At 57.4% G+C, this 12,546-nt stretch overlaps 4 protein-coding genes across 4 annotated transcripts; 3 read left to right on the plus strand and 1 right to left on the minus strand.

Moving 5' to 3' along the window:
• Window positions 1-282: 282 nt before the first annotated feature.
• Window positions 283-1,120, minus strand: CHGG_07259 (uncharacterized protein; the record flags this gene model as incomplete). The annotated part of the gene is made up of 2 exons (XM_001224914.1): window positions 283-672; window positions 923-1,120. The coding sequence occupies 2 exons, from the start codon at window positions 1,118-1,120 to the stop codon at window positions 283-285; spliced, it is 588 nt and encodes a 195-aa protein (XP_001224915.1).
• A 602-nt stretch (window positions 1,121-1,722) lies between these two features.
• Window positions 1,723-2,700, plus strand: CHGG_07260 (uncharacterized protein; the record flags this gene model as incomplete). The annotated part of the gene is made up of 2 exons (XM_001224915.1): window positions 1,723-2,456; window positions 2,679-2,700. The coding sequence occupies 2 exons, from the start codon at window positions 1,723-1,725 to the stop codon at window positions 2,698-2,700; spliced, it is 756 nt and encodes a 251-aa protein (XP_001224916.1).
• A 442-nt stretch (window positions 2,701-3,142) lies between these two features.
• On the plus strand, window positions 3,143-8,488 carry CHGG_07261 (uncharacterized protein; the record flags this gene model as incomplete). Its single annotated transcript, XM_001224916.1, has 3 exons — window positions 3,143-4,589; window positions 4,677-8,181; window positions 8,326-8,488. The coding sequence occupies 3 exons, from the start codon at window positions 3,143-3,145 to the stop codon at window positions 8,486-8,488; spliced, it is 5,115 nt and encodes a 1,704-aa protein (XP_001224917.1).
• Window positions 8,489-10,395: 1,907 nt separating this feature from the next.
• Window positions 10,396-12,177, plus strand: CHGG_07262 (formate dehydrogenase; the record flags this gene model as incomplete). Its single annotated transcript, XM_001224917.1, has 4 exons — window positions 10,396-10,398; window positions 10,609-10,656; window positions 11,045-11,199; window positions 11,274-12,177. The coding sequence occupies 4 exons, from the start codon at window positions 10,396-10,398 to the stop codon at window positions 12,175-12,177; spliced, it is 1,110 nt and encodes a 369-aa protein (XP_001224918.1).
• Between the last annotated feature and the right edge of the window lie 369 nt (window positions 12,178-12,546).

Consider the following 12,546-nt stretch of genomic DNA (forward strand, 5'->3'; position numbering starts at 1 on the left):
CCTGCCATTTGATTAGCAGGCTGGACTTCGCTAGTAAACTGTCACAGTGTTGAGTGATATACTTTTAAGACGCGCTTTGTATTGATATCGCTGTTTCGCAACTACGCTAACCCCTTTTTGTTACGTCCTAGCAGTAGGAAACCCGGGGTATCATAATGATCATAAAAGCACAACCTGAACGCCCACCCATGAGATCCCGTATCCCAACCATAGCAACCATAGCAGCACCCCTCCCAATGCCATCCACATCACAAGACACCCGTTTCTAATCCCCTCCCCACCTCACTGCGGCGTCACGGCCGCCTTACTGCCCTTCCGCTTCTTCCCCTTCTGCAAGCTCCCGCCCCCGGGCGTCTTAGGGCTCTTAGTCTCCTTGCCGGTCGGCTTAGCCGAGAGGGGATTCTCGCCACCGCCACCGCCGCCGCCCGCGCCGCCCGCGCCGCCCGACCCCACGCCCCCGAGCTTGGTGTTGAGCGTCGGCAGCATGGGCATCAGCGCCCCCTTCTTGGCGTTCAGCGCCGCTGCTGTTGATAGATTGACCGCCTTGCGCCCGGTTGATGCGAGCAGGAACTCGCCTGGTTTGCCGGTGATGGGGTTCTCGTCCATGAAAGTGGTCGCCGAATTGGTGCTGGATGGCCGAGGGCTTCTTCGATAAGCCGGGAGGAGGGTTGACTGGTGGTGGGGGTGGCGGTGGTGGTGGTGGGTTTGTTGGGGTCGGGGAGGGGGGTGGCCTCGTGGTGTTTGGTTGTTGTTGTGGTGGGGGTGGTGTTGGGGTTTTGGTAGACGCGGCCGAGGGCGGGGGACCAGGATTGGGCGCTGGAGGAGCTGGGGAGGATCCCGTTTAGTAAGGGGGAGGCCGCTGCCTATGATGGAGTGTGGTTAGGGAGGGTTGGGCATGAAAAAAGGGGCGCGCAGGGCGTACTATTCTGGAGCTGAGGATGTCGGCGAAGCTCGCGGCCATGTAGATGTTTTCCCCAACAACAAAGTATGAACTGTGTACGATGATCTCATCTTGGGGCGACTGCTTCCGCCGGGTCTGCTTGTTGATCACCCACACGCCGGTACCGGCTCCGGGCCTGTCTCGGCGGGTTCTGAGCACAACGAATTCGAGCCCAGACATGGTCTTCAGGCGTCCCGAAGAGCTCGCGGGTTGCGAGGTACGGTGTCAAGTTAGGGTGTTTAGACCTTGCTGAAATAGAACCTCATTGTTGGAGGTCCTGTCGTAAAAGGGCGATTGGGCGAAATAGAAGAGCACACTGTTGCTGTGGATGCCCATGTCGAAGTCGGGCGGCGCGCGCCATTGGATCTCGTCCAGCGGTGGGCCGGTGTATGGTGCTGGGTCGAGAGCCATGGCCGACGGTTTATAAAATGAGTGATACTTGTGGGCGTGTGTGGTGGCTAGGGCGAGTACGTCCAGCCCCAGTCCCAGATTTGGATGATGGCTATAACGGTCAGCAAAGACCGGTACGAGACAGGAGAAAGGAGAACTGTGGCGGTTTATCGGAGACGCTGAGCCGCGATTGGAGCTCGACCCACAAGGCGTTCGCGGGACATGCTTGGCGAATGCGTCAGCCGTCAGCCAAGCTTCAACAAAGTTCCCATCAACACACCACACCACCAACTTTACATCCACTCGCAGGCCTTCATCGCAGTTTTCTTCAAGGTCGCGTTCTGATTTAAACTACTACAGGATCACGATTGCACAAACAAGCAGGAGGAGCCATGGACCTCCTTTCGACTGTCCGGAAAACAGGTTCGCGCGGTGGCGTCAATTTCAGTTGGGAGGATGTCGCCACATCTCAGTACCGCGAAAATTACTTGGGCCATAGCCTAAAAGCCCCCGTCGGGCGCTGGGCCAAAGGGCGCGACTTGAATTGGTACGCCAAAGCAGATGCGAGTGCGGCGGATTCGAACGAGACAGAGGAGGAGAGAGAAGCCCGGGTGCTCCGCGAAGAAATCCGCAAGGTCAAAGAAGCGGAAGAAGATGCGATGGCACGAGCGGTAGGCTTGCCCATCAAGATACGCGATGCGACTGGCGCAAACGCGGTAGAGGTGGGAGGGTCGAAGGTTCCGAACCGTGTGGCAGAGAACGACAAGGCTACGACGCAAGCACCCGCGCCCGATTCGCGGAGAGATCGGCGCAAAGAATCGGACCGACATAAAAGATATTTAGAACGAGGGCACAAGAGGATGCATAGAAGCAGGGACGGGGACCGAGGCCGAGACCGAGACAGGTACCGCGATCGCAGTCGGGATAGGCGAGGGTGGCATGACAGCCTTGGGATTAGGGCGAAGGGTAGCGGCCAGCGAAGGAGAAGCCGTAGTCCAGACCATGGCCGCCATCGGCAGGAGAGACAGCGAGATTATGACCGCAGTCGCAGCCGCAGCCGCGATTTGCATTATAGGAGGAAGAACGACAGGAGTCGGAGTCGAAGCAGGAGTCGAGGCGGAGGGAGGTGAGAGGCCAAGGCACCATGATAGACGGCGCAGTAGGAGCAGAACTAGACGCCGTGATAATGAATCTGAAAGTTGAAAGGGCTGGTAGCGCATAGTTACCGCCAATGTACATACTTAGGTACTTTTATCACTTAAAACCAGGTTCGATATGCTCCCTCGGGGGCTATCACATGTCGGTAAATTAGGTATGATATTTACATACTTGAAATGAAATTACCCAGGTGCCTTGGTGGACCTAGGTAGGTAATTGCACAGTTGGAACGGTCAGGGCGGGGCAGTGTAGGTGGCGGACGGTAAAATACAGTGAGAAGGTCCCATTCATGTTTCAGTCTAGGTAACGAACTTAGTACGCCAGCTCATTGGCGTCTCAGGCATGTTCTCGAGGCTGCAGCCTCCTGTTTCCGGTTGACTCGGTGACAGCTCGACTTGTCTGATAAATCGAACACTCCATCCATTGCCCCCTCATTCATGCCTACAGTGCAGAAAGTCCTTGAAACTCGATGACGACTTTAGTGACGCCGGACCCCCACTTCGAGCACCTCTTCAGGTGCGCAATCACCTCCGACCTTCCGCAGCAGTAAACCGAACCTCTATCTTCCGCATCTCACAGCTTGACCGCCGAACCTGTTTTGTTTCTGCACTCTTCCTTTTTTACGAACATACGTCTGCGCGCGAACCGGCCGTCATGGACTATGCGCGTCTCCGCGCCGCCGCTATGAGCGGCGAAGACGAGGAGGCCGTTACAGTCGACACCCGGGCGCTCATCGACAAGGTCCTCGCACGATACTCGGGAGAATGGACTACGTTAAGAGAGCTCATTCAGAATGCCGCCGATGCACAGGCTACGACGGTCAAGGTCCGTTGGGAAACACTGCCGTCGACACAGGTGCCCCTCCCGGCAACCACCAACCAATCCGAGCTTATCAAGCATGCCATAACCCACCATACACTGCGGCGACTCGTCGTTGAGAATAACGGGCAGCCATTCACTAAGACCGACTGGGCGAGGCTGAAGAAAATTGCCGAGGGTAATCCGGACGAGACCAAGATTGGCGCCTTTGGTGTTGGCTTTTACAGTGTATTCGCCGACTGCGAGGAACCCTTCGTCAGTTCCGGCAATGAAGCCATGGCTTTCTACTGGAAGGGGCACGCGCTTTTCACGAGGAAAGTGACTCTCCCTCCCGACCAGTCAAGCCCAAATACATCATTCGTCCTGGACTACAGGAGCACTACTACCCCCATTCCGAACCTGCTCTCCGTGAGCCAGTTCCTCGCTACCAGCCTGACTTTTGTTGCCCTACAAAATATTGAGTTTTGGGTGGATGACTGGAAAGTGCTGGATCTGCACAAGAACCCGTCCTCTTCCTTGAACCTGGACATTCCGCGAGACTTGGAAACTAAGACCAAGGATGGGATCATGAAGCTCACTTCAGCCGACAGCACCGCCATCAAAATCCAGGCCAATTTTATGAGCGTTATTGGCTGGAAACCACAGACCGTAGCATCAGCCACCAAGTCCAACGACGCTTACTATGCCACTGAACTACCTACGCTGAAGAACTTTTTTTCGAGGTTCACGTCGGGTGTGTCGTCTGCAACCCGGAGCAAGGCGGCCAAGGAGGAGAAGGCAATTCAAGATGCCATAACAGAAGATCTTACGGCGCCGTCAACGTCGGTCATCTTCCTCCGTGTAACGTCGGGCCAGATAGCCACCCGTGTTTCTGCTTCGTTCGCTGCGGAACTAGAGCGGGCGACCAAAAAACCCCCTCCCAAGACCACAAAGCTTTCCATTCTGACTTCCTCGTACGAAGCGACTATGGCCTCGGCGGAGGCATCGTCGGACCAGGCCTCCAAGATTGCCGATGTTTTCGCTTCGGTTCTTCCCAGCAAGAAGCCGGGTGGCCGCATCTTCATCGGATTCCCGACCACCCAGACGACTGGCGCTGGCATGCACATCTCGGCGCCCTCGGTGATACCTACAGTCGAGCGTGAGGCGATCGATCTCAACGCACGTTGGGTGCGCTCCTGGAACATGGAAATGTTGCGTGCGGCCGGCATCATGTCCCGGCTTGCCTTTGCAGACGAGATGGGAGGCTTGAATGACAAGCTGAAAAGGTTGGCCGAGGCTAGCGGTAAGAAGGGTTCTGCCCCCTTGCTGTCCGACGTGCAGAAATGCATCCCCGAGGCTTTGCATATCTTGAAAACATACAGCTTCCAAGACTCGACGCCAAGTGCACAGGTGTCCCAAATCATCGAAGAGGCCTTCTGGATGGCCTGGAAAAGCCCACATGTAGACGTCTTGTCTTCTCGCGGAGTGCTTCCCACGACAAAGGTGCGCACCTCATCTGACGAGGTTGCTAAGTTTGTCGCCGCAATCCCGGTGGTTATGAAAGAGATGATGGAGGATCCATTCATCAAGCGGCTGATTGACTTCGGGTTGATCCGGGACGTCACCGTTGATGATATCTGCCAGGAGCTCGGAGCCAAGGCTCTGGACAAGGACCAGCTGAGCCATTTCCTCCAGTGGATTGCCAAAGGCGCTTTCAACGGGGACCTTGACCCCCCTGCCATCCAGCGGCTTTTGGACGTCACGGTAGCCACTATCAGCGACGGCGGTGGCTCGGGCGGTATCATTGCGCTTGGGGCAATCAAGAATTATCCCAACAACAGAATCCCGTCGACGCTCCCAATGCCGCCTACTACCCTTCCCATGGCCTTTACAGGACCCATTACCGAATCGTGGCTCCAAGCCTTGGGATGGGAAGCACTGGCCATAGTTCCTTGGCTGAGGTTCCTGATCGAGTCCGCCCCCGGGAGCGCGGATGAGCAGAACCTGAAAAAGTCGGACAAGTTCGCTCTCCAAGTCCTGACCGTTCTTTCAAAAAACTGGGACAATCTGAGCCAAAGCGACAAATCCTCGGTGGTGTCAGCGTTACAGCACATCACGGTTATGCCGACCAAAGCGGGTATGAGAAAGCCTAATGAGTCCTTCTTCCCGACCGTGAAGCTATTTGATGACCTACCAACTCTTGAGGGCTGTGCGAATCTCAAGGACAAGTTTCTGTCCGCCTTGGGTGTTAGAAAGACGGTCGACCTGGACACAATCTTCACTCGGCTGTTGAGCCCATCCCCCGCCGCGGGGAATGGTGTGGCTCATGCTAAATGGAGCCACATGGAACTCATCAAGTATCTCACATCGGTGAAGAACGACATCCCTGCTGCCGACATGAAGAAACTCCGGGAGTCGCCACTATGCCCTGCCGAGGCTGGTCCCCGTGGGATGGAACCAACGAAGGGCTCGAAACGGCTGTATAGGGTGTCGGAGCTTTTTGAGCCCAAGGACTCGCTCAGAACACTAAGGCTGCCTATCCTTCATTGGCCAGGCCCGCCAGGAAGTTTCAGGAGCAATAGCGCAGAGGCTCGGTTTCTGTACGAGCTTGGGCTGCGTTCAAATCCGGCAGTCCCAGAGCTTGTCGAAATGATGGCTTCTTCAGACCAAGACCTCCGAACAAGCGCGATGTCGTACTTCATCGCGAACCATCACCTGAACGGATACACGTCATTTGATATATCGGTCACGGACAAGTGCATTCTTCCCATCGAAGGCAAGGAGAAGCAGCTGGTCCCCCCCTCAGCCTGCTACGCAAACGACAGGGCGGCCGTCCTTGGCTACAACGTTCTCCGGAAAGACCTGCATCAGCATGCTGCCAAGTTCGGCGTGGCTCGCGATCCCCCCATCACAGGATGTGTGGATAGGCTCATCGCGAAGCCTCCTCAGGATCGCAGCATGGCAATCACGCTGTTTGAGTACTTTACTACGCGGGTCGGTGATTTGGGGCATAATAACCTAGCCAAACTGAGAGATGCTGCGATCGTACCGGTTATGAGGCAGCACGGTGGCCACACGGGAGTTGGCGAGGTAAAGGGATCAACCCTAGCTCACCTCCGACCCCCTCATTGTTACCTGGGGAGCTCGTCCACATACAAAGATATCTTCGACTTTGTCGATTTCGGGCCTGACGCGAACACCTTCCTCTTCAAATGTGGTGCGAAGAGCGAGCCTACCAAGCACGAAATTGCCCAACTGGCTTGTACTGAGCCGGCACGATTGCTGAGTATCCTCCAAAGCCCGGAGAAGTACCTTAACCTCCTCAAATCCATCTTTGAAGACTTCGCGACCCTTAGGAAGGACAAGGACCTTCTTAGGAAGATGAAGTCGTCAGCATGGCTCCTTGGCTTTCGAGAGCTGACGTCGGGGAAGAGCCAGGGATCTGAGACGCTTGAGGAGGATGAAGCCCCCATCAAGCATTACCAACTAGCAACCGCCGACGCCATTGTAGTCCTTGACGATTACATCAGCTACCGGTTGTTCAAGGAAGCGCTGCTGTGCGCTCCGGAGGACGACTTTCTCGAAGCTTTCTACATGGCCCTGGGATCCAACACTCTGGGCAGCAAAGTCAAGGAGGATTTATTTGTGGGGAACCAGACAAGAGATCAGGATGGGGCAGGGTGGCTACGGAAGCATGTGCTGGAACGCTCCAAGCTTTTCTTGCACGAGTATTCCAAGGACAAGCATGACGCCGTCAAGCACGACACGCAGTGGCTTGAGAAGAACCTGCAAGTGTTGACTGTCTCCTCGCTCGCCCTGCGGCGATCGTTGAAGGGCCACGCCAAATCGCACCAGGAAAAGCGGTCAGCGGCGAGCTACAAAACCGCCAGCGGATGGATGCTTTATGTCGCCGCTGAGAACAAACCGGACATGTACCAAGTCGGTCAGGCCATCTGCCAACTCCTGCTGAACCGCCCCAGCCAGCAAGCATACTTCTTCTTCGAGCCCTTCTTGAAGCTTGGCCTGTTGGAACTACGAGCGCGCGGGTACAATGTCGACCGTATCCTGCGTCTAAAGGCGGCCGAAGCCCGGCTAGCTGAGGAAGAGCGCCGCAAAGCGCTAGAAGCGGAACAGCAGAGGATCCGGGAGGCCGAGAAGGAATGGGCCGCGCAAGGTCCTCTTGTCCGGGATGCCAAGACCCCGGAGCGGACGCGGGACCGCATGCCGGGCGGCTTTGACCAGTCCCCAGAGGCCAGCCCGCCGCGTCTTCCACCACCGCAGCAACAACCACCCAGGGTCGGCGGCGGCGGCCTCTTCTCGAACCTCTCCCGCCGCCTGGGGTTCGAGTCCGCAGACGACAAGCCCCAATCACCAAACCCCGACCCACCACTGATCTCGACCCCGGTCCCAACCGGCGACGGCAAACCCACCACAGACGGCGGGCGCGTCACCTCCCCCGCCACGGTGCAGCAAAACCTCCTCAACGCCATCAAATCCACGCGCGCCTACGACTCCTCGGCGCTCTTCACCCCACCGCGGCAGACCCAAGTCCAAGAACAAACCTCGTACTGCGACAGCATGGCCGGGCAGAACCTCGCCTTCGCGGCCGAAGCACCCCGCGGCATGCGCGTCTTCCTCGCGCGCGACCTATCGGTCCCCCACGGCCAGTTCGTCGCCTCCCGCGTCGACAACATCGCCCGCTTCGAGAGCCTGCTGCGCGACGTCGCGGCGGTGTATGGATTGAGTGATCGTGTGCTGCATATGTATTATGATGAGCAGGGCGGCACGATTGCGTTTAATAGCTCGGGGAGCGTGTTTTGCAATATGCGCTTTTGGGAGCAGTTGCATAAGGGCATGGAGCAGGGCCAGGCCAGGGTCGAGGCCGCGACCTGGTGGTGGGTGGTGCTGGCGCATGAGCTCGCGCATAATTTGGTTACAGTGCATGGCTCGGAGCATAGTTACTATTCGTGGGTTTCTTCCCTCCTCTTCTTCTTCCCCCGTTCCCGTCTTGTCTTGTATCCTGAGCTAACGTGAGGCAGGGAATCATTTGTCCAGCAGTACTTCCCCAAGATGATGGCCATGGCGGCGCGCTGGACGGCGGCGCCCGCTGCTGCTGTTGCTGCTTGTGCTGCTTCCGCGCCGGCGGCTGGGGGGTCTACGACGGTTGCTACGCGGGAATCGCCGCCGCCGTATAGCTTGTGACTGGCCGGGCAGGTTTGGGGGTAGCACGGTGTTTGTTGGTTGGTTCGATGGACGTAGGACTGGGTGGGAGTGTGGGTTTGTTTTGTTGTATATGCACTCGGTGTGTAGGTTCGTTTTTGCTGTGTTTTGTTGGGTACATTATCTGGGGGTTCGGCATGGATGGATCGGTTGCATGAGACAGACGGAGGGATTCAATTCGGGGCCATATCATCTCCATCCTCCATCGTCTTCTACACGGGGACAACGGACGTAGACGGGGCTATCGGCGTTCGGGATTTCCATGGTAGACAGGGAGGCCATTGTCATGTGTAATGACTCGATAGATAGACAGACGTGTACATGGAAGCATGATCTACTCCCTCTCAGCCGGTCCCCTTCGCACTCGGCCCTGCTCGGGGTGCTCGGGATGTTCGTGGCGGTGGGGTCGAAAGGAGGTTCTCGGAGAGATGGAGCTGTTGCTGATTCAAGTCAGTAAGCAACAGTTGTCTCTCATCATCATCATCTCATTGCCTGGCTGCATCTAAACGGTGTTGACGGGGATAACGTGAATGCATGTTTTTGGTGTGTTGTTTGTTCGGAGACAACCCGGGTCAAGAAGGGACATGACACGCAGCCAAGACACTCCCACACTGCAACTGCTCCCTAGCCTGGACAGGCGTTGCAGCTGACTGCAGCTGGGTCCTTCCTTTTACCCCGCTCCGTAGCACGATCCGAGTCCCAAGGAGCCAAGCCCGCAGCTTTGGTAGCGGGGCCTGCCAGGGGCTATCCCGAGCCATCACCGAGATACCGATACGGGCGCCAGAGAAGGAACGAACCGTCCGGGCGTGTCCAACAAGTACCGAGAGGCCAACGAAGCCTGGATCATTGACCCGACTGCAGCTGCAATGGGTCAATGGCAGCTTGCCGGTGGTTTTAGCATCCCGCGTGAGGGGAAGGGGTTCCATGGGAGAGGAGGGGAGGGGTTTGAACGTGCCCTGATCAAAGCCGAGATCTGATTCTGCTTGAATTGGTATTCAACGTGCCTGCCGTCAAGGTGTTCTTGCTATCGATGCAGTGCCCGGCAGCCGAGTAACCCCATCAGTTCGAGCATCGCCTGCCGGCTAAACCATCAGGTTGTTCCTTTTAACTATCTGCATCCTGCTGAGCGACCCCAGACTGCGCTTGGAATCGGCCATTGGAAGGCCATGACGCATTCAACCACAGCTTGTTCAGGAGAGTCACCAATCCCGTCGTGGCTCTCTCGACGCCCCCTCATCTGAGTGTGTGCTGCAAATGGTGCTCGTCCAAGCAACAGCATGAACAGTGTGCACGGCTCAGGCATGTCATGCCGTCGATCGACGTGCACCACATGGCAAACAACCGTTGATGGAGCTGCGGGCGCCAACGGGACGAGCCATTGGCGAATGAGCAGGATGGAAGGGGGAAGGGATGCCACGCTGAGCTGCACGAATTGGACTCGCACCACCATCCACCTCACCCATCCACCCATCCACCCATCCCTGACGCGTCGGCATCCCACGACCCGGAGCGGTTACACTTTCCGAGGCACGTCCAATCCAAGGTGGATGAACTGATTGCCGGGCATGAGGATCGGATTCCACACGCGGTTTAGGAGGACGGGGAGAGGAAACGGGAGCACATAAATATCCCCGAGCCTGCTCCCACCCATGGGGGTCGCTATTTGATTCTATTCCTCACTCTCTTCTCTCTCACTCATATAACAACCAGATCTCCACCCTTGAGTGCTGTACCACACTTCAACCGTGCGCTTCATCCCGTCTGAACAATTCTGCAACTTCTCCGATCGCTATAAAGCATACTCCGTCCCGCCGACTCGAACAACCCACCGGGATCCCTCTGATCTCAGAACACATCCATCCCACAAAACACACAAATCATCAGTCACAATGGTACTTGCAACACGCTCCGCAGCCCTCTTCTCTTCCCGTTCCCTATCCCTTCTCACCTCCTTCTCCCGCCCCAACCCCAGCCACTGGCGGGCTGCACTCCGCAACAGCGGCAGCCACCCGGGCGTCCTGAACAGGGCCACCACCACCTTCCGGACCGATACTCTCGGCTCATCCCTTTCCAGACGCTTGCTAACCACCAAACACGAAAAGGTCAAAGTTTTGGCAGTCCTATACGATGGCGGCAAGCACGCCGAGGAGGTAAGAACCGTCCGCTCCTAGCCGTCTTTTTTCTATTTTCTTTCCTTTCTGGGCCTTGGTCGCCTCTGTGCTGTGCTCCCTACCACTCGCGTGCCCGTGTTGTTCCCATAACAGCGCCGTGCAGCTACAAGACTTGCCGCATGGTAGTGTTACGTCTGGATGCGGGGTACCGTGGAGCGGGTTGCGTCAGGGTTCCAGAACTACAGCCAGGCGGGGATTGATGGTTCGGAGGGGTTCGGGGAAGTGGGGATGGTCCAGTTCCCGGCCGGGAGGTTATCCCCGTCTTGGCGGCATCTTCGGCATCGCTCTGGGGGAATGTTGAAAGAAGAGAGGGGGGGAAAAGGAAAAAAGAAGATGGAAAAGAAAAACAGCTAACAACGATACACAGGTGCCCGGCCTCCTGGGAACTACCGAGAATGAGCTCGGCCTCCGCAAGTGGCTCGAGGACCAGGGCCACACCCTGGTGACCACCTCGGACAAGGAGGGAGAGAACTCGACCTTTGACCGCGAGCTGGTCGATGCCGAAGTCATCATCACCACCCCGTAAGCTTCTCCTGACATCACGACACGCACCGCGTCATCCATCCCTGGCTAACAGACCACCCCCCTCCCCCCAGCTTCCACCCCGGCTACCTCACCGCCGAGCGCCTGGCCAAGGCCAAGAAGCTCAAGCTCGCCGTCACGGCCGGCATCGGCTCGGACCATGTCGACCTCAACGCGGCCAACAAGACCAACGGCGGCATAACCGTGGCCGAGGTAACGGGGTCCAACGTGGTGTCGGTGGCCGAGCACGTGGTCATGACCATCCTGGTGCTGGTGCGCAACTTCGTGCCCGCCCACGAGATGATCGAGGCCGGCCGCTGGGACGTGGCCGAGGCCGCCAAGAACGAGTTCGATCTCGAGGGCAAGGTCGTCGGCACCGTCGCCGTCGGCCGCATCGGCGAGCGCGTGCTCCGCCGCCTGCGCGCCTTCGACTGCAAGGAGCTGCTCTACTACGACTACCAGCCCCTCTCGGCCGAGAAGGAAAAAGAAATCGGCTGCCGCCGCGTCACCGACCTCGAGGAGATGCTCGCCCAGTGCGACGTCGTCACCATCAACTGCCCGCTGCACGAAAAGACCCGCGGCCTGTTCAACAAGGACCTGATCGCCAAGATGAAGCCCGGCAGCTGGCTGGTCAACACGGCGCGCGGCGCCATCGTCGTCAAGGAGGACGTCGCCGAGGCCCTGAAATCCGGCCACCTGCGCGGCTACGGCGGCGACGTGTGGTTCCCCCAGCCCGCCCCCGTCGACCACCCGCTGCGCACCGCCAAGAACCCCTTCGGCGGCGGCAACGCCATGGTGCCCCACGTCTCGGGCACCTCGCTCGACGCCCAGAAGCGCTATGCCGACGGCACCAAGGCTATTCTCGAGAGCTACCTGTCGGGCAAGCTGGATTATCGCCCGGAGGATCTGATTGTGCATGCGGGTGACTATGCCACCAAGGCGTATGGTCTGCGGGAGGCGGCGAGTGGGAAGTCTTGAGTGGGGGTGAGGTGAAGGGTTCTAGGAGAGAGAGAGAGGGAGGAAGGGTCAAGATTGTACTGTAAATACTTGTTAGCGCGCGTGTTCCTCAAACGAAGAGGGCGTGCTGGGTCGGTCTACTTATGAGTTATGAATTTATTTCGGTTTCTTTTCAAAAGACCCATCGAATGCTGCTGATGTGTTTTTAATAGCTGTATTTCGTGGATATTATTATGTATCGACGCCGTGTCATATCGCGTCATCAAAAACTATATCGAACTCGGATAAAAGCGGTGCAATCGTCCGGTCCCTGTCATCACCGGGCCAATGTAAGATACCCAATGTGAGATTATATACATGTCGCCCATGTCATATCCAGCTTCCCGAAGC

Source organism: Chaetomium globosum, genomic scaffold (assembly GCF_000143365.1).
Source record: "Chaetomium globosum CBS 148.51 scaffold_5 genomic scaffold, whole genome shotgun sequence".
Taxonomy (NCBI): domain Eukaryota; kingdom Fungi; phylum Ascomycota; class Sordariomycetes; order Sordariales; family Chaetomiaceae; genus Chaetomium; species Chaetomium globosum.